Below are 25,639 nucleotides of genomic sequence, written 5' to 3'. Positions count from 1 at the left end.
CCTTATTGTCGATGGCGTTTACGCCATTATTAACGATGCGCCGATATAAATACAATGCCGCGCGACGCTGTGCGGCGTAAGCGCCATCGACAATAAGGTCCCTTTTCATAGATAATGCCCCATTTTATCCTTCCAAACAAACGGATAACAAAACACATTAAAGTTACACTTTCAGACCCTTTTTCAACGAACGCCTCTGGCATAAAAGCCTTCTTTTTACAACGACTAAACATCAGTGAAACCTTCACATACATATAACGTTTTTCTATAGATATTTCAATATAATTTACCTAAAAACCCTTTTAATTATTTCCGAACCCCTGTCCAGGCGTGACGCGTTTCAACTGTTTATTTCCATGAACATATTTCACCCGATTTTTGAACAAATTTGGCATTTGTGGAGCTGTATTTAGAGCTTCTTTTACACTGACTTGTGTTGGTTACAAGATTGAATAATCAGGGTAAAGATTGTATTAATCAGGATTTGAGTGGAAATCACGTAGTGCTTCAAACATATGCGACCCTCTTTCATCCCATATTGTGACAGGAACAATACTGTTGTAATATGTACAAACATATATGTAAACAAGTACTCACATCTTTCATTGTAAGTAGTTATTTGCTGCATAAAATAGACTAGACGACAAGTTTATATAATTGGCATCAGTCGATCAGCCCTAGTAGCACGGTAGCATTTTTATCGTTTATCACCATGCCTGTCACGTTCTAACAAGTATGTAAGTGCGAAAGTGACGGGAATAGTGATAGTCGATAAAAATGGAAACGTGCTGAGCCCGGAGGTTTTTTTTTAGGATCCAATGTATCGTGGAATGGGTTTCCAAGCAACAGAAATGACAGTCAAAGTCTGACAATCGCGAAACGCCCCTCACTAAATGGTACTTGGTCGTGACCTCGTGACGTCACGATCAAGATGAAACCAAGAAGAAGATGCTGGTTTAATTTTGGACTATTTGCTCGGATATTTAATATTTAGCAAGAAGCGTTAAACAACAACTTTGCCCCCTTGTGAAACAAATATTTCAAATCACTACACCTTATAAAACACAGTCCCCCGCCCCGCGACTGTCTGTTTGTGTCTTTGTGTGTTTGTATGTTCGCGATAATCTCAAAAACTACTGAACGGATTTTCATGCGGCTTTCACTTATCGTAGATTCTTGAGGAAGGTTTGTGTATACTTTGTTAACCCGTGCGAAGGCGAATCCGGGGCGGAACACTACTTATAGTTATAACTATTACAACTATTGCAAATGCAAAGCAGCATTTACGAGTAAATTAGATATTTCAGTCTTCTTTAAATGAAATCACTCGTCATGAAAAGTTGTTTGAAACGTTTTTGCTTCCTGTTTACGTTAAAAATTAGATATCGATAAAATCGAGGAAGTTCTGATATCGGAATGATATACGATGTTTAGTTTAGCCGAGTAATGGTGTAAATGAATGTTTCTCGAACTCTCCTAGCTACATTCAACAATATTCCACCGATACTCATAACCATTCCTATTTTTTATTAGTATTTCAACTGTAACAACAAGCGTTAAGGTACTTTTTTGTAAGACAAATTTGGGTGAGAAGCGAGGTTTTGAGAGTGTCTCTGATGATAATATCATCAGAGACACTCTCAAAACCTACAATACAGAGAAGATTGATGGCCATAAACTGTGGGAGGTGGAAGTGGAACGAAAACATCTGAAATATTTGTTTAAAGTTGATCACTACATTGGTAAGGAAAATGCGCAGGCCTAGAATGTATAAGATTTCCTGTCAAATATCAAAAATATTTTTATACCTAAGGACAATGTGGCTAATTCCGTCATAGGGCCTATTCCGTCTACTAGCGTTTTTCTCTAACAACGATCAAAATTGATAATTTCATCGTCCAAGCAGCCATTACTTTTAGTTTCAACAATCAAAAGTAGATGGGTTGTTTTTCCTGCGATTGAAAATCAAAGAAATATACTCTCATGTACCTAAGTATTTAATTCTGCAATAAATAATTAGTGGTCGCGTAAATTATTTGCTTTTTTAACATTACTACAGTTCGAAATTATAATCACCCACCTACCACCAAAAGTATATTTTTTGCGAAATTCGTGTTTAAAAAAACGTTCGGTAAATTCAGCGTCTTTTCTGTGGACATTACAAAAACTAGCAATTCGGATATATATTTTTAAGACTTTCATTAAATAAATTTAAGTTTAAATTTTTAAATAAATCGCCAATATCACCAATACGGACAAAGGATAACGATTAGGATTTTAACTCCGTTTATTTATGATCTCCACAGAAGCCTCAAAACCATAACTCATACTAAAAAAAGACGGCCAAGTGCGAGTCGGACTCGCGTTCCAAGGGTTTCGTACATTAAGTCCGACTCACGCTTCACTGCACATTTCTAATAGGTTTTCCTGTCATCTATAAGTAAATAACTATTTAGTGTATTTTTTTCTTAATTTTAGACCCAGTGGTTTCGGAGATAAAGGGGCGGAAAATGGTAGGACAGACAGACAGACGCACGAGTGATCCTATAAGGGTTCCGTTTTTTCCTTTTGAGGTACGGAACCCTAAAAAGTTTTTGACCCATATTATTTTACGATTTTTTCGTATTTTGGTAAATTCTTAAATTCCGGTCACTTCATTTAAGGGTCAGGGTGTAGGTAATTCAATTTCGCCAATATCGGCATCCGACGAAATACATTTTCCGTTTCCCTGATTCTGCACAACATCTGTCGCGGCATTCGGAATTTGAAAATCTAATTTTGATCCGTACTGGGGCTTTACTATGATGTCCTCCTTATTACGATTCTGTTTAGGGCCTAAACGGAGTTATGCGACTCAGTTTAGGTCATCAGGACATCATTCTTCTGATTTGATATTATTCTGAGTGCAGCTCGCTTTCAACATATGCAACATTTATACGATTAAAAATACTTATATGTTTTTTTTTCTACTTTCATTTATTCCTAGGCTACGCTCGCTACGTCGTAGCCGATGGCATAATTTTTACAATACGTAGCGAAAACGTGATTTACGAATTGTGGTCCCACAATTAAAACTAAACTAAATCTGAATAATAGAGTTATATATTACTGTCTATTAGGTAGTTAGTCGTAAGTCTATTTGGTTTAAGTAACTAACCCCTGGAGCGCCCCAGAATTACCGTAGTATGGAACTCCTATACTAGTTACTAGCACACGTGTCTTGTTAGGGCGCTCCACGGGCTAATTATGGTCAAAATGGGTAAGATATATAAAATTGTTGGCTAGGAAAGCTATCATAGGGCAAGAACTTTTATATTTGTATGAATACCTACGTACTCTCCGCTCAGACATAGTCAGAACGTGCAGTATGTGATCAACGTAAGAGATTATTATAGACGGTCTTATCTAACAGACGATCTTCCCACATTGGCAGTATAACCTTGCAGTAATACACGTTAAAAACCGTGCACAAGTGCGCGCATGATGGGCGAGTTAAATCAAGATCATATTTTTGAATCTCGAATGTCTCTCCGCAATGGGATTTGTTTCACACCCATGTCACCATGTCTTTTACAAATCGAATACAAAAAATAACCGTCTATGTATCAAATCAAATCACATTTATGAAGTTCGAAGGCCGCTTCTGATCTTCCGCTATGGGATTTGTTTCACACCCATATCACCATGTCTTTTACAAATCGAATACAAAAAATAACCGTCTATGTATCAAATCAAATCACATTTATGAAGTTCGAAGGCCGCTTCTGATGTTCCGCTATGGGATTTGTTTCACACCCATGTCACAATGTCTTTTACAAATCGAATACAAAAAAATAACCGTCTATGTATCAAATCAAATCACATTTATGAAGTTCGAAGGCCGCTTCTGATCTTCCGCTATGGGATTTGTTTCACACCCATGTCACAATGTCTTTTACAAATCGAATACAAAAAAATAACCGTCTATGTATCAAATCAAATCACATTTATGAAGTTCGAAGGCCGCTTCTGATCTTCCGCTATGGGATTTGTTTCACACCCATGTCACCATGTCTTTTACAAATTGAATACAATATTCATTTACCTGTAGGCGATCCTGTGTTCCTTATTACAATATTTGTATGTATCGAATTTCCTGTTTTTCAAGGCGGTTTAATAAGTTCTCCTGTGATTTTACGGTTTCAAAATGTTTATTTGGAATATATCCGAGGCAAAAAAGTAAAAAATGGCTATATCTTCATAACTTTCAGTAGTTTCAGTTTCGTTTAGAAAATGTATATAGGTAAAACCAGAAAACTCTAGTAAAAGTCAGTAATTTGGGTAATTCGACGTAATTTTCTGCAGGTGGTGCGGTCACAGATCTACAATAGGGAATATTTCGCGAAAGTCTGCGTAGGGGGCGCCACTCCCACAATAAGTCACAATCTAAGGGTCTACCGCAAACGAGAGAGTCAAAATTTTGTTATCTAACCCCTCTATCACTCTTGAATACTCGAGCGATAAAGAGGCAGATAGCTGAGTTTCGATTTCGCGTGTCCCGGGTAGGCCCTTTGTAAACAAGCCGCCTTGATGTATCAATGTCATATTTTATTGTCTGTGAAAACTTGTCAAAAACAGTTTATGGTACAGTGTGTATAAATTACTCCATGGTATACTTAAGTCGCGAGTGCTGCACTCTGGCGGCAAAACATTGCAGTAATACTCCCTATTGTACCTAAAAGATTGCCTGTCAAATATCAAAAGTGTGACCAAAATCGAAATGATGGCAACTGTCACCGAAAGTATTGAATTCAGAAATAGTGATTGCGTACTTAATTATTTGCTTAGGGAGCAGTTATTCTAAGATATAATAAAATGTGACGTTCCACGGCAAAAGGTACCTTATGGCACTTGGCGCTTACGTCGCATAGCGCCGCAATAATAATAGCGCGCGGCGGCGGAGCGGCGTTAATTGACCGCAGCGTAGCGTTTAGTTTGTACTCGAGAATGAGTAGCCGAATTTCGTCAGCTTAGCTAAGAACTATCATGGCGCATTTTGTAAACAATCGCTTTTTTTGTTTGCACACAGAAAGTCTGGGTTCGATCCCCAGTAAGACATAACCTTTTGTATTTTATTTTTCACTTAAACTTCGTATTTTTTTTTAATAAATTAAAATCTTTGTATTGTTGATTGATCAAACCGCTGTGTGGCGCTGTCATCGTGCACGGTCCCAATAAGCTATGCTCGCGAGGTCTACAGCTCACAGAGCCACTAGTAATAGCGTAAGGGCCAACGGCCATAAGGTACCTTTACCCGTGGGACGTCACAAATGATTAATAAAGTCCCAAATAAAATGGACTGAAAATATTCGGTTGTAAAAAAAGTAGGTTTGTACAGAGGGAAAAATCTAGATTTCGTATTCTACTCCAACAACTAATAAATGGACCGTATAATGTTTTATTCCAAATAAATCGTAACAACTATCGCATAAATGTACTAAATAAAACGCGTTCATGCGTAACAAGGCTTAATGGAGGCTGTTCCTGGACCGGAAATTGGCCATTTTAGGCACGAATCGTTTGCCCACAGATTTTAGGGCTAACAACGAGTAATATACGGGTACCTAATAGCAAAGAGAAGAGAGTCAATAGAGAGTTACTGTCATGGTAAATTATGTAGCTCCAGTATATTTACTGCCATCTTTGGACAAAAGATTAAAACTGTTAGAACGCCATTTGACTTCATTCATTAATCTTTCACTGATATGCGTTAATTTGTTAAAAATTGAATTTACTGTGGTATGTAGCCACTTACTTTGACAATCCGGCTCTATTTCAAATACTCTTAGCTGATAGCAAAGTAAGTTGCTGCCAAAAATGTCATTTTTAAAAACACACTTACTTATTTTATTTATTAAACTTACGAGCTGATAAATCGCCTGATGATAACCAATTATCGTTGCCCATGGACAACTGCAACCACAGAGGGTTTAAAAATGCGTTGCTGGCCTTTAAGATGCGAGTACGCTCTTTTCATGAAGGTTTGAACGTCACGTATCGGTCCGGAAATACCACAGGCGTCAGTTCATTCCACGGATACTTTCCCTCGCATATGTAAATAACATTATCTACCTATATCTATATACTTATATACCAATAAGACCGCTAGAACGACGCAAGCATTTACATACGTGAAAAAACTGGCCAAGTGCGAATTGGACTCGCGTTCCAAGGGTTCCGTACATTAAGTCCGACTCACTCTGGACTGCACATTTCTAATAGGTTTTCCTGTCATTTATAGGTAAAAACAATTTTTTTTTTCAGAAAAAGAACTATTTTGTCTATTTTTTTCAAAATTTTAGACGCGGTAGTTTCGGAGATAAAGGAAGGGGGGGCATGGTCGGGCAGACAGACACACGAGTGATCCTATAAGGGTTCCGTTTTTTCCTTTTGAGGTACGGAACCCTAAAAAGCGTGAATATATTATGTATTTACACAATTTCCTCTGTATTCAAATGATTCACAGTTGTCTGTTGCAAAAGAAGTATGAAGCGCGAAAGTCTCGAGTCTTATTATAAAGAATTCGGCTTCTATGCATCTCCTGACCCATCTACATACACATTAAAAGTGTTAATAAACGTAATGTCATCCAAATGCAAATGAAGGGTTACATAATCTTCTAATTAATTCTGTTTTCCGGGTTTCACATGTTAATTTTATCTTTTCTACTCGCCATTAGACGCTTTACAGTGATCACCAGCAAAATTTTGCATTTAGAAGAAGAGATAAGGATCATAATCATAATTATGTACAGGTACCTACGGATAAGACTCATTGCTCTACGCGACAGCATTTCCATCTTCAACACTTAGATCTTAGTTAGATGGTTGGCATTCCTCACCTGTGTGTTCCTCCAGAAACTTCCTGCCTCACACAACTTAACACATTCATTGCCACCCAACCAAACAAGGCATCCGGGCCAGGCCACAATTTCTTCATTTCTTCATATAAAGCTGTAGTACCACGATCCCGACTAACGGGGCGTCCGGCCTGGGAACGAAATCATAAAAAAAATAAAAAAAATACCCGATAGTCGGGTTTTTAGCACTGAATGTGTTAACTGTGGAATGATCTGTCGCCTGCGGTATTTTCGGACCATCAAACCTTCAAGAAAAGAGCTTACTCCCATCTTATAACCGGCAACGCACTAACAACCCCTCTGGTGTAACAAATGGTATGATGTAGGTATATCTAATATCATATAAAAAATATATCAGGGTGATGCCCTCTAGTAAGAAGACTCTAAAATGTAAGCTAAGAGGCACAACCGAATTTCAGTTTCATACGGTCCGTAGATAGGTTTCTTTGGTTCTCAACAGATGGCGTTTCAAAGTAATCTTTAAAATTAATTACATTTGTTTACTGTTTGAGTTTTTTTCATATTGTGGGGAAGGATGTGATAGCATTAGGGATTTCTAAATTTAATGGAAGTTAACAAACATTTTATGTAGCGAATTTTATAAATATAATCATTGTTTGTTACATGAATCTAGTATTAAACTGGATTGGGCATGAGTGGTGGGGATAACTGACAGAACGGGATAGTCTTATGTATCTTTCAGTAGGAGTAGCAGCGAAAGCGCTATTATTGTTTGTCCTTGTCACAGTCTCACTTTTTTTTTTATTCCCCCCCGTAAATTAGAATGCATGATTGGTCGAATTGATTTGTTGCCCACCATAACAAATAAATTCGACCAATCATAGCGTCGCATTGCGTATATTTTGTCCCTCACGGAGGCACGCGTAGACCACTTCTATTCTATAGGATGCTACCTTCTATGGTTTGTTAGTTATACAAAAAAGGATCATTTCCTTGTTCTGTACGGATATGATGGTCGTTCTTGTCTACGTGACAGCGTGATAAAACGGTGTCCGTCACTTTCTTTCCCACGGTGTTAAACAGTGACAGTTATTTTATCACGTGGATAAAGATGGATAAAGCTATCCATAATAGGCTGGCTGCGGCGATATCATGGTCGCATTTTTATCACTTGTCATGCGTCACTTTCGCACTTACATACTTGATGATGTTGACAGATGATAAAAAACCGACCATCTTAGCCCTACTGGTTGAATAAAAAACAATTATACACATGTTTTAAACATTTTTATTCCGAAACACATATGATTTTACTATGATAATTTTATGAATACGATTTTTATAAATTACTTTAAATACAATGTTAAATATGTACAATTTCTGATGTTCGTACAAAAATATTAGACGGCTTCTTTATCTCTCTTTATTTAGGCATCTACCAGAAATAATTTTATTTCTAAACTTAAATTATATTTATTTTACGTAGGCGAATTCCTTTTCCGTCAGATGTCGATAAAATTTAGATGATTAGCGTTACAGTAGCATAAGTGTTGTGTTGCTAAAGTAAGATGTGCCTCTGGTTTTATAAAATATTTGACATTTTCAAAATTAACCCGCTTTTGAAGTTATTATTATAAGACCTTAGGTCACGTATTTATTTTCATGTATACAATTAACAATAAACATTAGAACAGGGGCCCGTTTCTCAAAAGCTTGTAACTTGTAATACAAGTGGAAGTCCCTTTCTATCAAAAGCTGTCAAAAAGTGACATCCGCTTGTATTACAAGTTACAAGCTTTTGAGAAACGGGCCCTAGAAATTAGGTAAACATAAGTAGAATAACATTTTCCAGCTAAACTAAGTATAACGATTTTTTTTTATTTGATCATAGCTAGAACCTTAAGGTTTACAATCATAAATCACAATAAATAATTACATAGATTATTTTAACTAGTTTATAAATACAATAAATAAATGCCGTGTTGACTAGCGATAACCATGTAAAAATAAATTATTTTTTTCCCCATTGAAGATCAAAAATTGCCAATTATTCTCATATAAACATTTGTTTTTTTTGCAAATTTTATATATTTAAATTTAGACCTGATATATCAGATCAAGATACATACATACAGTATCATGGAAGCCACTATTTATATGTTTATTTTTTATATATCTCTCATTTTCATCTTTGGTAGAAAATGTATACCAATTAGGTATAATTATTATAAGGTGCCACCTGTTTAGGGTGGTTTTCTACAATTCCGTAAATTTATAGGCTATTATTGTGTTCATTCATTAAAATTAAATTATGATAGACAATGTATTATCTACATTAATGTAATTTTAGTAAACGTAAATTAAATTAATATAGATAACAATTTATCCGTTTTTTCATATAAGTATAGTAAACTAAATATTATGACGCATTACTTATAACACAATCTTGAAAACTAACTGAGAAATTAATTCAAAACTTATATAATTTTACAAGTATTTAGTAGTTTATCTTCAAAATAATGAAAATAGACTGGCACTTAAAAATAATTTTATTTAACCAATAAACAAGGTGTAACTTCATAGAGATTAGATAAATTAAAATTATTAGAACTACATACAATAATGACTGGGTATAATTCTTAATAGGATTAATTATTAATCAATCTTTATTGAATAAATAATTAGTTTTACATTTATATAAAAAAGTACATCGACAAACAACCATAGTATAAAATAATATGAATTTAATGTTCGTTGATAACATATTATTTTTATTTACTATAATAATATGCATTCACATAAGATATGGCAGTCTTACAATGTATTATTTTAGGACATATCTACAAATATTCTTATTTTCAAAATAAATAATTTTTGTATTGTATTACTTATCTAGTGAGACCACAGACAAGACATCCTCTAGACTGAGCATAGTAACGCAACCCCCTCTGCCATTATATACGGTAGTTTTACTCCATCTTCGAGTCAAAGTGTCAGAATCCCGTGCCGTGATTGGTCCGTGTCTTTGAACGGACCAATCACGGCACGGGATTCGCTCACCTCGTCCCTCCGCATCCCGGTATTTTTGGCAGCATCGGTTTCATGAAATAATTGCTCTAAACTCAGTCTAGAGGATTCCTAGTCTATGAGTGAGACTAATATTTTATCCTTTGTTTTTTTTTTTGTTGTCATTACCAAAGGATAGTAAATAGAAAAGACTGGCAACCCCGCTTAGCTAAAGCCGCAAGAATCGTCAATGTTTTAGATGATGCTTCCTAATATTATTTGTACATTTGAGATATTTGTGTATGAATATTGTGTCTAATGACAGCACTGTTGGCGACTGGCTGGCGTGCGACCTCTTTTATACCTTTATAATTTGTATTTTCTAATTCGAATCCTTGTCGATGGCAGTCTGCCTGTCACCGTGATACCGATATCATCTTTGTGTTTGGTTTTATTTTTTTAAATACTCAATTATATATCAATCTACGAGTTACCATCATCTCCATCAATACAGTCCACCCCAGTAGCTATCAAGCACGTTACTGCTTTTTTTTAAATTTCTAAACGTAAATACTGTTTTTTTTCTGGATTTTATGGCCTGTTTACTGACTTGCATGACCGCTGTCATAAGCACAAACACAATATATATTTTTTGCCATTTTTTTAATGCTCCTATTTAGATTTTCTTTTTCTTCTCTAACATCTTTCATTACTCACAAAAGTAAAAATACGAGTTTGCTGTACTATATAAATGAATACATGTCATACCCACTACCTTTTTATGCAGTTCTTAAGTATTATAATGTAGTATTTAAATTTCTAAATAAATAAAATAATTCATTGTTAGTCTAAAACAATACGAAACTTTTTGAAAATTGCAACAGGCGTGTGTGTTTTAAATACATTTTTACATGTTCGAGCATTAAAATGAAAATATTAAATTTTTCGCTTAATTAAAAAAAAATGTAGTATCGTTACCGTATGTCTACCTGCTTGTAAAAAAATATTTTAGATCAGGATTTGTTATGGATATTATTAGTTGATTAGTGTCAAAAGAGAGGTTTCTAATTGAAATGTCACTTTTGACACTGACAGATAATACATTGCAGCTTACTACATAATGTTATCTACAGCATGACGTCATCCGTGTCGGTTAGTCGTCAGTCGCGCACGGTTGTCAGGACGAGCAGCTGCGTGCGCCGGTCGCTGTGGATCGCGCGGGACACGCTACTGCTGCGCGTGCGGTTCAGCGACTGAAACGTCAAATTATTGCAAATCAATCCACAATGTTTGTTTTTAAGCTGCATTCACACCGCCAGTTAACTTTGATGGAGCAACACCGTGCAACAGTAAGTATAGTCCGTAGATTTGAAGCTGGCCTCGAACGGCTAACGGCTTTGTCTATTGTGTAATGTGTTAAGTAAAATGGATGGACACGCTACTGCTGCGCGTGCGGTTCAGCGACTGAAACGTCAAATTATTGCAAATAAATCAAATCAATCCACTATGTTTGTTTTAAGCTGCATTTACACCGCCAGTTAACTTTGATGGAGCAACACCGTGCAACAGTAAGTATAGTTCGTATATTTGAAGCTGGCCCCAAACGGCTTATCCTTTGTCTATTGTTAAGTAAATCGGCACATGCCACTCCCTGCATAAGAAATGGTTCAGTCACTTTAACTGGTTATTGAATTACAAGTCCTGTGGAAATTGCAATAAGATTCAAAATGAACAAAATGGAAAAATAATTTGCAATTTCTTGTGTGGCAGGGCCCACTGAATGCCGGCGAGTCGAACGCTGCAGAACCAGTCTAAAATGTGTTATCGAGATGCGTAACAAAGACGCGTTATCGGAGAGCTCACATATACAGGCTTGTTGAGCGTTGGACTAGCCCGCGCTCAGGTGCCACGTACGATTTTACTTAACACAATAGACAAAGGATTAGCCGTTCGGGGCCAGCTTCAAATCTACGGATTATAACTAGGTAAGTTACCTAATATTACAGTTTTACGCAACATACCTACTAAACTGCACATTTAATTTACTTGCCTTTATAATAACACTTTTATGCAAGTCAAAAAAATATATTTGTTAACAGCTGTTCTTTAGATAACTCTTCCTAATTCTTGATATCAGTATATATTTACTCGCACCATAGCAATAGACTGCGATCTAGGGCCTTGTAATACAAGTGGAAGCCCCCTTCTAACAAAGGCTGTCAAAAAGTGACATCCGCTTGTATTACAAGTTACAAGCTTTTGAGAAACGGGCCCCTCTTCGCATGCGTCGAATGGCTAAGTAGGTCCAATTGGCCATGGAGCCGGACCGTGATCGCAACGTGCGGCGTCCGCGCCGACGACAAGATACAAAGTTGCTCGGAAATTAAATTACTAAGATTTCATTTCACTTGCGATACAGAGAGGTAACGCCGCCAGTGTCATGGGATTCATGCCGCAGACAGATTTGTTGGATGGGGTTTTCTTTTTATAATTGGTTTATAGGTAGTTTGTGTTTTATTTTATTTCATAGGTAGTTTGTGTTTTTTATTTTATTTCTAGTTATCTTATAATTGTAATGTGTTTGTTAGTTTAATAACCTTTTAGTACTTAAATATGTAACTTTATTCATTAAATGATAAGTTACTAAAATTACTAAGAAGTTATTGCCAGTGTACTTGCCATAGCAACAGACTGCGATCTCCTCGCATGCGTCGAATGGCTGAGCAGGTCCGAGTTGGCCGTGGAGTCGGACCGTGATCGCAACGTGCGGCGTCCGCGCCGACGACAAGATACAAAGTTGCTCGGAAATCAAATTACTAAGAAGTTATATTGCCAGTGTACTTTCCATAGCAACAGACTGCGATCTCCTCGCATGCGTCGAATGGCTGAGCAGGTCCGAGTTGGCCGTGGAGTCGGACCGTGATCGCAACGTGCGGCGTCCGCGCCGACGACAAGATACAAAGTTGCTCGGAAATCAAATTACTAAGAAGTTATTGCCAGTGTACTTGCCATAGCAACAGACTGCGATCTCCTCGCATGCGTCGAATGGCTGAGCAGGTCCGAGTTGGCCGTGGAGTCGGACCGTAATCGCAACGTGCGGCGTCCGCGCCGACGACAAGATACAAAGTTGCTCGGAAATCAAATTACTAAGAAGTTATTGCCAGTGTACTTGCCATAGCAACAGACTGCGATCTCCTCGCATGCGTCGAATGGCTGAGCAGGTCCGAGTTGGCCGTGGAGTCGGACCGTGATCGCAACGTGCGGCGTCCGCGCCGACGACAAGATACAAAGTTGCTCGGAAATCAAATTACTAAGAAGTTATTGCCAGTGTACTTGCCATAGCAACAGACTGCGATCTCCTCGCATGCGTCGAATGGCTGAGCAGGTCCGAGTTGGCCGTGGAGTCGGACCGTGATCGCAACGTGCCGCGTCCGCGTCGGCGCCGGCGGCGGCTGCACCACAGCCATTTGTACGGCGGCACCCGTCTGGAATATCGTTGTAATAGGGATGATGACACATGTTGAATTTTATAACAAAATCTAGTAAAATAGAGAGCAAACGAGCAATTTATCACAATAATGTGGATATTAAAATAAAATATTGAAAAATTACAAAAATACAGGACCTGAAAATTTCAAAATTTAAGTTTTTTTTAACTTCCAAAAACGATAAAAGTAAGGGTACCATTCGATTCCTTACATTTCATGCAATAAAATATTGTATAGCAACTATATACATAAACGCAATATTTCACCGACAAAAACGCAATTTTCTTGTTTTGTCCATACTACAAGATGGGCGATGACGTCACGGCCCTTGGCCGTTTTGTATAGGGCGTTTCGCGAGTGAAGTGCGACTTTCGGCCTTTGACTACAATTTCTGACTTTTGTGTTACTTTAATGCAATGGGTCCCATATAGATATTTGATCCTAAAAACAAACCCGATCGATTGATACCATAAAAAAATTAGTCATGTAGCCTATTTGTGATACATGTGCGGAAAGAAAGAAAAATATTAATGGATTAATGATTTAATTTGTAATACAAACAAAATACCTATATTAACTTTAAAGTATTTCATTACAGATAGATATTTATCACTTCAGAAGTTTTTATTCACATAGTTTAGGTATATGTATGTGTCATAATTTACATACAAATTTTAAGAAGTAATATTACGACAATGTACTTAAATAGCTTTATTGGATATTATAGGTACATTTTACACTTAAAATCCATTGTTGGAACAGGGCCGAACTAAATTTAATCATATTATATTAATCCTCGCTAATTAATTTTATTAATTGTAATTGACTGGGTACACATTGAACACACCCTCAAACTTTGCACAAAATTGAATCAATATAGCACAAAGTGAATTGGTAATACACAGATTAATTTAAATACAATTTCCAATTTCATTGTTCCATTTTGAACCCAAAACCATAATACGTAAAGACTAAAGACCAATATTACTTATTCACTTTCTATTCTTGATACCTTTTTGCAATAAGGAGAATGTGATGCTCCTATCCCTGTCTTCAAAGATTTTTAGTAAAACACGCGTTTGACTCGATTTCTAATGAAATTTTCTCTTTCTACTACAAAGTATCAGAAATGGGGAGTATTTTAACCGTTTTTCAAAAGTATAGTGGCGGAAAAGGTTGGCACGTTTCGTGGCATGTTGAAGTTGACAAGTAATTCTGTCAACTTCAACATTTAAAAGCGGGCGGGGCGGCGGAAAGCGCCGAAACTTTAAAACGTAACATATATAAGAACCTCAGTAGAGAGTACCATTTTGTAACATTTGGAGTTGAAACTCTAGGTCCATGGGGTCCCAGCGCGCATAAGTTGTTCGCAGAAATCGCGAAGCGTCTGGTTGACGTAACTGGTGACCGAAGAGCTAACGGCTACCTCGCACAACGTATCAGCATTGCGATACAGCGAGAAAATGTCGCCAGCATCCTTGGTACAATGTCTCAAGGGCCTATTTTAGATTTAAGCTATAGTTTTTAATTTATTTTAGTAATACCACTGTATAATAAAATTATGACAATAAAATGGGTTGTATTACGAAACCACTAGCATAATATTCAGATTTGTGTAGGATGTCCCATAAAAAAATAAATAATAGTACTATAGAGGCCGGCATCCCCGTTTCTCGTCCGAGATTTGTATAGTGCTTTTCTCAAACTTGCAATGAAATATCCATAGGCTACGGTGGCCAAAATCGAGAAAAATCTGTCTAAAAATGTTATTTAGCACTACCCAAGTACCAGGGCCTCATGAGTTACGAGAAGGTGTCGTTGACCAACCCGCCGGGATGCGTACGAGTATGAGAGTATCGCGGGCCGCGACTGCCGTTAAAAACAAAAGAAGGTTGCTTTACATTACAGGCTTAGGTGTGTAAGGCTGTATGAAATTTCTTTACATACTCGTATCATCTTCACTCATCACACCGGATACGTAGTATTTCCGGACCCTATTTGAAGTAAGTCACGTCAACATTTCTTTGCAAGTTTGAGAAAAAGTAGATAATATATCTCCAACTAGCTTACCTAAGGCTCATGTAGATGTGAGGCGAAAACATGCAGCATATCAATGGATTGGCGGCTGAGTTAAGTGGCGCCAAGCTCTGGATCAGCGTGGCGATGGCCATGCTGGTCTGAGTCTGCGGGATGAAGTGGTACACCTGCAGCAGGTCGAAGCCGATGTACGGGAGCCAGCAGAGGACGAACACTGAAAGAAGATATTAATACTAAAACTCGTAATATTTAATAAATATTAAATGCAACTGCTGCCAATTTTCAACCGGTAAAACACAGGAAACTATAAAAAGCGAATTGGCAAACTTTAAAAAAACAGACTATCTCGTTAAAGTATCAAGAGGAAGCACTTAAAATGTTGTCATGGGTGAAACCAGAACCCCTTAGTTTACATTTCATAACATAGCGTGACGTGCGTTCGCGTTTGCGTTATGACTATTTTTGTACGGGATTTTGAACAGCGCACCAAGCGAGACGTTTTGGTAACTCAAAATCCTGTACAAAATTACATTTAACGCAAAGCGTCCGTCCGTCACGCTATCGAATGAAATTTACATTAGGGGTACAGATCCAGATACCAATAAAAAGTAAACGTTATTAGATTTTTTTTTTTGGCTTTGGCTTTTTTAAATTTTTCAAGGTTTTGTAATTTATATTTAGCACTAATTTTATTGGGTTTACTGTTGCTTAGAGTTTCGACCGAGAGTTCGATCAATCAGATCTGCCTGCCTGTCAATGAACTCGCTGAATGTCATGAACTGTAAGAATGTATCTCCTTAGTAAAGTTAACTTGACAAAACGTATGGGCCATTATTTTCACATCAGTTCAGTATAAACAGTCAGCCAGCAATATAAGTAGCAATTAGCAAATGAGCTGACGAGCCGTCTGATGGAAAGCGGTCACCGTCGCCCACGGACAAATGGAGGAGCCTTTTATGTGTGGCCGACCCTTGAGAACTCTAAATACAGCGGGTATTGAAAAATTCCATGTTGTAAATTTTTGAGATATGGGATTAAACCCCAAAAAATCATATAGGTATTTGTAAAGACATAAGATCCTCACCTCACAAGAGGCATAAGAATGTCACTACAGGAGCTTACACATCTCTGCTTCGCTGACGACATCGTGCTAGTTGCCGAAACAGCGAGAAATCTGCAGTACATGATCTCATCACTAAGTACAGCTAGCAAACAAATTGGTCTGGAACTCAATTTACAAAAAACAAAATTGATGACAAACTTCAAGGAAACACCGATTATCATAGAAAACACAGAGATTGAATACGTAAAAAGCTTCGTGTACTTAGGTAAATAATTATCTTTCAACGCATCAAACAACTTAGAAGAGATAGATCGAAGAATTAAGAAAACTTGGAATATGTTTCGGAGTAAAAAAGAAGTTCTAAAGAGCAGTCTCCCACTTAAATTGAAAAAGGTAGTAATAGACTCTTGCCTACTCCCAACTATGACATACGGCAGTCAAACATGGAAATACACCGAAGAAGCAAAAAACAATATTAGATGTTGCCAAAGGGCTATCAACGCAAAATTCTGAAAATAAAACTAAAGGAGAAGATAAGACATAGTGTTATTAGAGATAGGACCAAAATAATAGATGCGTTAGAATACAGTCTAAAGTCCAAATGGAAATGGGCCGGCCATGTAGCTAGAATGCCCGCCAAAAGATGGACAAAAGTGGCCACTTTGTGGAAAGGGCCAGACGGCAAAAGAAGACACGGCAAACCAAACGCCAGGTGGTCAGATGAACTCCGCGACATAGATAAGGATTGGCCCAACACTGCACAAGACAGAAAAAGATGGCAAGAGCTGGAGGAGGCTTTTACCCGTGAGGGGTCCTAACCAAATTTTATAGTTTAGGTATAAATACTAGGTTAAGCGTACAAAATGATTTACTTAAAATATATTTTAATTTACCTACCTTTAAGTTGATATGTTAAGTTAATTAAAATTTTTTTTGGTAATGGAATAAATGGGCTTTTTATTTATTTCTTTATTATTATTATTAAGATCCTCACCGAACACGATGACGAAGGTCATCTTGACGCTTTTAATCTTGGCTCTGGGTATGAGGCCTCGTGAGCTGGCGCGCCTGGAGTCTGGGTCACCTTCCGCATGCCCTGGAAATATAATACAGATATTAAATTGAGTAGAAGCAAAGACATATATATGTAAGTCCGTATAAGATGAATAAAGTCTAAGGAAAAAACGTGCCTCGGAAATAAAAAAAAAGTCATTCTCGGATAGATGGCGCACACACCTTTAGCATGCGGCACCTCGGCTAGATGGCCGTTCATATTTAACAATTTTAACACATAGGTAGGTATCAGTGAAAGAACATGGGTCGAAATGATATAAAATAATAAAATCATTTATCCATTGAATAATTTTACGGTTTAGACTCACTTGTTTTAAGTCACTCGCGCGACATGTTTCGGAGAGCCTAGGTCTCCTTTCTCAAGCACTAACAGTGCGAGCAGCGTGCACTAATAGTGAGTTCGTGCTGTGTATCGCTACAAGTGTTAGGTGACCAAAGCCCAAACACACCACTATGCCCGCCTACAATGACAGCTGAAGACCTCCCCCAACCGGTTTACTCGGCGCGCGCGCAGCGTGCGACGCGGCGGCGTGCCGCAGTACACGATACACGGCCGTCGTGAACGCTGCTCACACTGTTAGTGCTTGAGAAAGGAGACCTAGGCTCTCCGAAACATGTCGCGCGAGTGACTTAAAACAAGTGAGTCTAAACCGTAAAATTATTCAATGTTAGTATGTCTCACAATAGTTTAAATTCGATCATTTATCCATATTATATACATTCTTTATAAAGTTTTAGGTATACATTTTCATTTTGAGTTTTAATCGTGTGTCGATAGATGGCAGTAAATTTACTGTGACTACAAAATTTACTATGACAGGACCCCTCTATACTATCTATTCTCTTTGGTAAAAGTAAACAAACGATTCGGCATAGGTACTAGTTCGAGAGATTGGGTATGAATCAATAAAATATTTTTGAGCTTGCAATGTCGGTCCAAGACCCATTTACCACCAGGAAACCCAAAGGTTCGTAAATTCAGTAGGTAATTACATTTATTTGCGTTAAGGAAACGAAAATAAGTACTCCATTTTTTGTTTCCGTTAAACCCATTTTGTAATAATCTTCCAGACTTCATTATCTGACGTACTTATCCTATTTTCTTTGAGTGCTACAGATAATATCATTCTTTTTAAAGGTGAATTGGGGTTATTGCGTCACATGATAATTCCGACTTTCAAAAAATCTACATTAATCTACATAACTGAAATATATGTCGTAAACGAGAGTAGAAAATTACCAAAACCTCAAGTGCTCTGGGCTGGGATCGAACCAGCGTTAAAATAATGTACAGAGTGGAAAAGTTAAAAATCCGGAAAAAAATGTGATTGTTTCACTATAATACAATGTTTAAATATAATATATTGATCACACTATCTATATGCATAGTAGTGTGACTATTTAGAAAACACAAATCAAAATATATTTAATTAAAAAAGCTACTTAAATTGAGGAACTTAAAAAATGGTACAAGTTTTAAGGACAAAATCATAACTTTTGAGACTAATCGCAAACATTATTCTCGCACAAAAACTTATCGCAATAACCCCAATATGTACCATAAATATTTTGTGGCATGTTAATAAACAGTGTTGATAGTTTTACGACAATGAGATTTAGAAAGAGTTTAATGGTGTAATTGTTGATTTAAATGTTATTGAATAAATAGGTCATAACAGTTGTTTGATCTTGATCTACGAAGAATGTGTATTTACTGCATACCAAAGCAGAAGTGTTACAAGAGAAATACAACTCATATTTAATGGAAAATAACGAATCGGTCTAATTCTACATACTTAATGATTTAAAAGTTAGTAAAATTATACCTAGTTTAAAGATTGGATAACAAAATCTAGCGCTCCTGACAAACTATATAGCCAAATCAAAATACCGATCTGTATTTTATAAAGAAATGCGTGTATGCATAAAAATAAACACACATACATTTATCATAGATATAAATGTGTGTATTTTTTATTTTAATAACTTGTAATTCAATTGAAATCATATCGATTTGTGTGTCCTTAGAAGTATGATCGAAAGCGTCTAGTAAAAGATTGCATATAATGATAACGGGTGTCGTCCCCGTTACAGCGTCTGCCGTGAATGCAGATCCTTAATCGATCCCAGCCTTGATTACTTTTTCTTTCCTATATTTCACTTTATCACTTACCATTATTCATAGTTTTCGTCCTCCTAGAGCTGACAGGGGGACTCGTGACGACCGCTTTGCTCTTCGTCCAGATGGTCATGACTATAACAGCGTAGCACGCCGCTATAGCCAGGGCGGGGAATACGAAGATACTACTACTCACCATTATTCATAGTTTTCGTCCTCCTAGAGCTGACAGGGGGACTCATGACGACCGCTTTGCTCTTCGTCCATATGGTCATGACTATAATAGCGTAGCACGCCGCTATAGCCAGGGCGGGGAACACAAAGATACGACTAACTCACCATTATTCATAGTTTTCGTCCTCCTAGAGCTGACAGGGGGACTCATGACCACCGCTTTGCTCTTCGTCCAGATGGTCATGACTATAACAGCGTAGCACGCCGCTATAGCCAGGGCGGGGAACACGAAAATCATGACAGAGACCAGGGTCATCCAGATCTGCCATCTCTCGGACGAGCCGAGGTCTATCCAGCATTGTTGTTGCCCTATAATTGACAGGAAAGTATTTATAAGTGGTTCCGTTGAAGACAAAGGTCCAGAAAAACTAGTGTTATCTAATTGTACCTACTCGTAATCGATCAGTCAAATATAATTATGGTCTGCATAAAAAAACTTATTTTTATTTATTAAAGATTAAAACAAGTAACAAATAATAAAAACCCTTAAAATAAAAATGATAAATAAAATCAAAAACTAAGCCTAAACTACAAATAAAAAAATTGCCCTAAATCGCCGCCTGTAATGCATAAAAGGTTTTGTTAGGATTAATGATTTTTAAGAATTTAACCAAATTAGCTTATGTCTCATAGATTTCAGATTTCAGATTTCAGATTTTTATTGGTAAAAAAATACAGATTTTTACACGTCATAATACAACATAATTTAATTTAAGTCATAATACCGATTAATCCTGACAACTTTTTCATAAGATAAGAATCGTTCAACCATGTTTATGAGGGCTTTGATTACAAAATAGTATAATAACATTTTGAAAAATACAGCGACTTTTTCAACTTCAGGATAAGGAGTAGATTTAAAAACCGGCCAAGTGCGAGTCGGACTCGCGCACGGAGGGTTCCGCACCATCAACAAAAAATACAGCAAAACAAGCAAAAAAACAGTCACCCATCCAAGTACTGACCCCGCCCGACGTTGCTTAACTTCGGTCAAAAATCACGTTTGTTGTATGGGAGCCCCACTTAAATCTTTATTTTATTCTGTTTTTAGTATTTGTTGTTATAGCGGCAACAGGAATACATCATCTGTGAAAATTTCTACTGTCTTGCTATCACGGTTCGTGAGATACAGCTTGGTGACAGACGGACGGACGGACGGACGGACAGTGGAGTCTTAGTAATAGGGTCCCGTTTTTACCCTTTGGGTACGGAACCCTAAAAACAGTCAACAACGTGCAACGCTTGTTTGCCACTGACGTGGTATTATAACCTCTAGCCGCCCATACGTCAAATTTTGCTTGGGCAAAATGAAATTTTATTTTGTCAACACAAAGTTCAAATTAGAATGGAACAGGAGACGGCTAGAGCTTAAGAAAAGCTTTAGGTACCTTGTACTTCTTTAATTTCGTACAATATCAGAAGTGGGATTGAAAACACAATGCTGATGATCCATGCTGAGGCAATGAGGCCCCTCGCTCGGTTCCCTGAAACAATAAAATAATAATAGTTAAAGTAAACAAATACATAGATATAACCATAGAGAGCCTTGATGTTCATTGTTGTAAGTTATTGGTTTCCTGCTACCCAAAGGTTGTCTGGAAGAGATCGCTTGTCTCGCGATGTCTGTTTTTTTGAGTGTACTTATTTTTTTTCATTATGTGGTGCACAATAAATAATATATTATTATTATTATATTAAAAACAAATGAATTCATAGGTAATGTTGCTAACCCGCGATATTTCAAAGCCGCCCTTTTTGACGGACAAGATTTGCTTGACCAACAAATCTACATAGAAAATTGACCCAAAACTTATTAGCACATTATTGTCGGGGTTCGGAACTTAGCTACTTGCAGGCTGAGGATTCGTTTTAAACGGACGACCTTGGGAGTCCGTTCAATTGAATCCGAAGCCAGCAAGTAGCCTTCCAGCCGAGTCATAATTATATAGTGCTTTTCTCAAAAATGGTGCAAGAAATAGAAATATTTTACAGGAACAACGTTCTAATTTTCACAGAAAAAAGTAAAACCATTAAAAAGATTTGCTTGCCGCCTTTTAAAAAAAAACAGAAGTGTATTTTCTGCTGAAAATACGCCAACGTATTTGAGACACCTAAATAGTCGCGGTACCAACATTATAATAATAAGTGCTGATCATCTGTTTGGCTGTTTAATGGACCTATGCCCTCATTTGATATTGCCATTTTAAAGTTTTAAACAGTTTGGAACTCGTTAAATAATGAAATTTGTAAGCAACATTGCAGTCCCGAAATCGAGTCTGCAATGTTTTTAACTTTTTAATTTTTTGAACGACCATAAACTACGCACTTCGCGACCTATTTTTTAACCGGCAACGTCGACGTTGCCGTCCATTTTTGAGAAAAATATCAAACATTTTCAAGGTTTCAGTGAATATGTAACTAATGAGTGTAAGTACTCTATTCAAATATATTTAAGAAGGCGTGGCTGATATCATAAATATAACATACAATTGAAAAGAAACTGTTCACAAATTGAATAAGCACTAGACTCAAAGAATTTGAAGTATTTTTACATTCTAATTTGTCAAAGAAATACACGTGTAGACGTTTTCTATAATAATATTTCTTACACGTTCTACTTAAAAATGAATGACAAAAAAGATTCGACCTATATACTGTAATTACTGTATACATTGGGATGTAAAAAATAAAATATAGTTGGGAAACTTTTTAGACATTTTGTAAATAACAAAATGGTGAAAGGTTTTCACGAAGGCTTTAATTAAGAGGCTTTGGAAAAGCATTGAATTGTTGACGATCAAAATTTTTAGAAACCTTATTACTATAATAAAATTCTAATACTTTTTTCAAGGAACTACGGATATCAAGCGCGATTGTTTCAAAGTACTTAAATAAAGTGTTGAAGAGAAAATGTAGTACCTATCGAAAGGCTCTTTCTCGTTCATCCTTAAATTGGCCACATAAAATACATACAACCTTACAACAAAATATAAGTGATTTCGACATTAACAACATTCTTACGTATTCTTTGCTTGCCCTTTATACGGACAATTTCATCCATTGATGTACGCAATTTATGGTTGACCCAAAACTTTTGTATTACATTTAGGGACTTATTGTACGATTTGTACCTTCATAAAGTCAGACTTACGGTAATGTTTATTGAAGTAAAAAGAAAATAAGAAAGAAAATACTTAGTAAGAATGAAAAATCTGTTTACAACAAAAATAATAGACCTAAGTATTTTTACTTTATATGTTTTCGGTGAAGGAAAACATCGTGAGGAAACAGGACTAATCCTAATAAGGTCTTCCACATACTGTTTGTGACATTGATTTATGATACCTACCGACGATCGTTCGCGTTTATTTCGGTGGGAGCGAAAGCACTGGAGTGGTGCAATTAGGCAACTCGCGCGCACCAGTAAGTGCGAGTCGTTTCAATTATCATAATTCATAACAATATCATACTTTCAACAAATATTTTAATCTTAATACGCAGTATAAAACAAAGTCGCTTCCCGCTGTCTGTCTGTCCCTATGTATGCTTAGATCTTTAAAACTACGCAACGGATTTTGATGCGGTTTGTGATTCAAGAGGAAGGTTTATGTATAATTTGTTAACCCGTGCGAATCCAGGGAGGGTCGACTGTAATAATAAAATTTAATTTCAATTCGCAAATACTAATACTTCATCGTGGTATTTACTTTTTAGTTTTTTGTAAAGACAACTAATTCCTTATTATGATGAAATGAGTTTGATGAAAAGTCAGCAGCAATAGTTGCGACTTTATTGTTAAGAGAGTAAGAGCGCATCAAGGTAATTTTGGACACCTCGCCCGCTTAGCAACTTCTGCTGCAGACTGTACATGTTTGGTTTCTGATGTCATTTGTGTATCACTGCCCTAAATAATTGGCTCACAGAATATAATTAAATTAATTATTACTCGTGTGTTAATTCACAAGGGAAGTCACCCGTCACGCAAAGGATATTTGACGTCACTTGTCACGAGTGTATACGAGTACCTACGTACAATAATTACAGCAGCGGCAGAAAGAAGAAATAGTTGAATTAAAATAGTAGTTTATGTAACTGCTACATAACGAAATGCATTTAGTGTAGGTTTATGAAACGAGCTAAAAGCGAGCTTCATTAAAAACATCACACGAGTGTTGTAATGCCGAATTTTGTACAGTTACATACACTGCTGACGTGTCCACGAATCGCATGTTACGACCGCCATTGCGGCATTTTATCACAATCAACTTTTAGTGCCGATGACGTCAAACCACACGTACAATGATTTCAAATCATATTTTCGTAAACAATAACTACTTATCAACATCTTTAATTAAACAATATCGCCACTTGAAATGAGCAGTAAGTACCTACATAGTTATGTAGTTACATAACGTCATTTTTGACATTTGACTGACATTGTCATTTAGATTAACAATAAAATTATACTTGTAGGTCCTCGCTGTCAGTACGGGCGGCCTACAACTATCCAACGATATTTTGAGAATCTGCTAAGATAATAGGACAGGGTCACAGAATAAATAATAGTACCTACTAGGTACAGAAGATTCACTCTCTAACAAAACGCGTCTATTACGACAGATATGACCGCTAGGTGGTGCAAGCGCGAGCAGGCGTCAGTTCCGTAGCGGTGCGCTGCAACTGCTATGGCTAGACACCAAAATTGGTGTGGGCCGCATGTATTTGTAGCGACACGACGAAATCGCGGAGTGAGCCACGCCTGACGGTATTATAGTGTCTAAGATGTATGTAGGAAACGAATGGCTTTACTCACAACTGCCTGAGAAGTTCATGGGATTGGTGATGGCGTCACACCGGTCTATGCTCAGTGCGACTAGCACGTACGTGGACGCATACATAACCACGGCCTGCAACAAAAAAAAAAATGGAGAAACACTGTTAAAGTGCCGTGCTCATTCAGACTGCACCAGCGTTACTGCTACGCGCGCTATATCCTCCTAAGACCCAGGTACCTATAGTACTTCTTCAGTTCGATGAAATTTAAACCATATTCAATTGGAACAGAGTTGCATTTCTTATGTTCCGTTATTTCAGACAAATAAAAACCAACTCTATTCCCTGCACTATAGGCTCGAATTTTAGTGGCAAATTTTGGGTTTTGGATTTGTATGGCTGGGCCTTAGCAGGATATTACTGCCGACTGCAGGAAATGACTTGGAACTCCGGTAGCCGTTTAAGAAGTGTAACGCTCTTATGGTAGATGTCGCTAGGGTCCCCTAGACCCATAGGTTGAAAAAATCGCTGGCTTAGGGTGAGATGATCTTGGTGGCTCAGTTGGCAGAGTGCTGGAATATCGATTCTGAGGGCCTACCGCGAACCACGTTCGACGTGTTAACTCCCTGTCACACTTACGTACGAATTTACAAGTGCGACAGAGAGGCAACACATCGAACGTGGTTCGCGGTAGGCGCTCAGAGACCGTGAGTTCAAGTCTCGCTCAAGGCAGTAATTTTTCAATTTATTCTAAACTTAATAGCACCGTTTGCAAACGTTTCTGCTTGTTAACAATTAATTTGCAGGAAAAACCTTTGATCATATTATCATTGCAAGCGTGTTCAATAGAGTTATCCTACCGACAGCGCCAGTCACGTTCACGTCAATGCGGAAATCAGGTTTTTGTCATTTGTGTATCACTTTTGACACTGACAGATCGATATCGTACCGATGTGACTTCTTATATTATAAGAATGTTTGAATCG

General features: G+C 37.2%; 1 protein-coding gene across 1 annotated transcript in view; it reads right to left on the bottom strand.

The window, feature by feature from the left end:
• Positions 1–10,982: 10,982 nt before the first annotated feature.
• The window catches only part of LOC134649989 (cardioacceleratory peptide receptor-like), a 152,195-nt gene continuing 137,538 nt past the window's right edge, over positions 10,983–25,639 (bottom strand). Inside the window, exons 5-11 of the mRNA XM_063504805.1 lie at positions 24,694–24,787; positions 21,269–21,364; positions 19,986–20,189; positions 17,448–17,549; positions 15,424–15,604; positions 13,203–13,350; positions 10,983–11,118 (exon numbers count right to left, since the gene is read on the bottom strand). Coding sequence (XP_063360875.1) covers positions 11,026–11,118; positions 13,203–13,350; positions 15,424–15,604; positions 17,448–17,549; positions 19,986–20,189; positions 21,269–21,364; positions 24,694–24,787 — 918 coding nt within the window. The 3' untranslated portion in view covers positions 10,983–11,025. The remainder of the gene's footprint in view (positions 11,119–13,202; positions 13,351–15,423; positions 15,605–17,447; positions 17,550–19,985; positions 20,190–21,268; positions 21,365–24,693; positions 24,788–25,639) is intronic.

The sequence above is a fragment of the Cydia amplana genome, chromosome 8 (assembly GCF_948474715.1).
Source record: "Cydia amplana chromosome 8, ilCydAmpl1.1, whole genome shotgun sequence".
Lineage (NCBI taxonomy): Eukaryota > Metazoa > Arthropoda > Insecta > Lepidoptera > Tortricidae > Cydia > Cydia amplana.
This window is presented reverse-complemented; position numbering and strand designations above follow the sequence as displayed.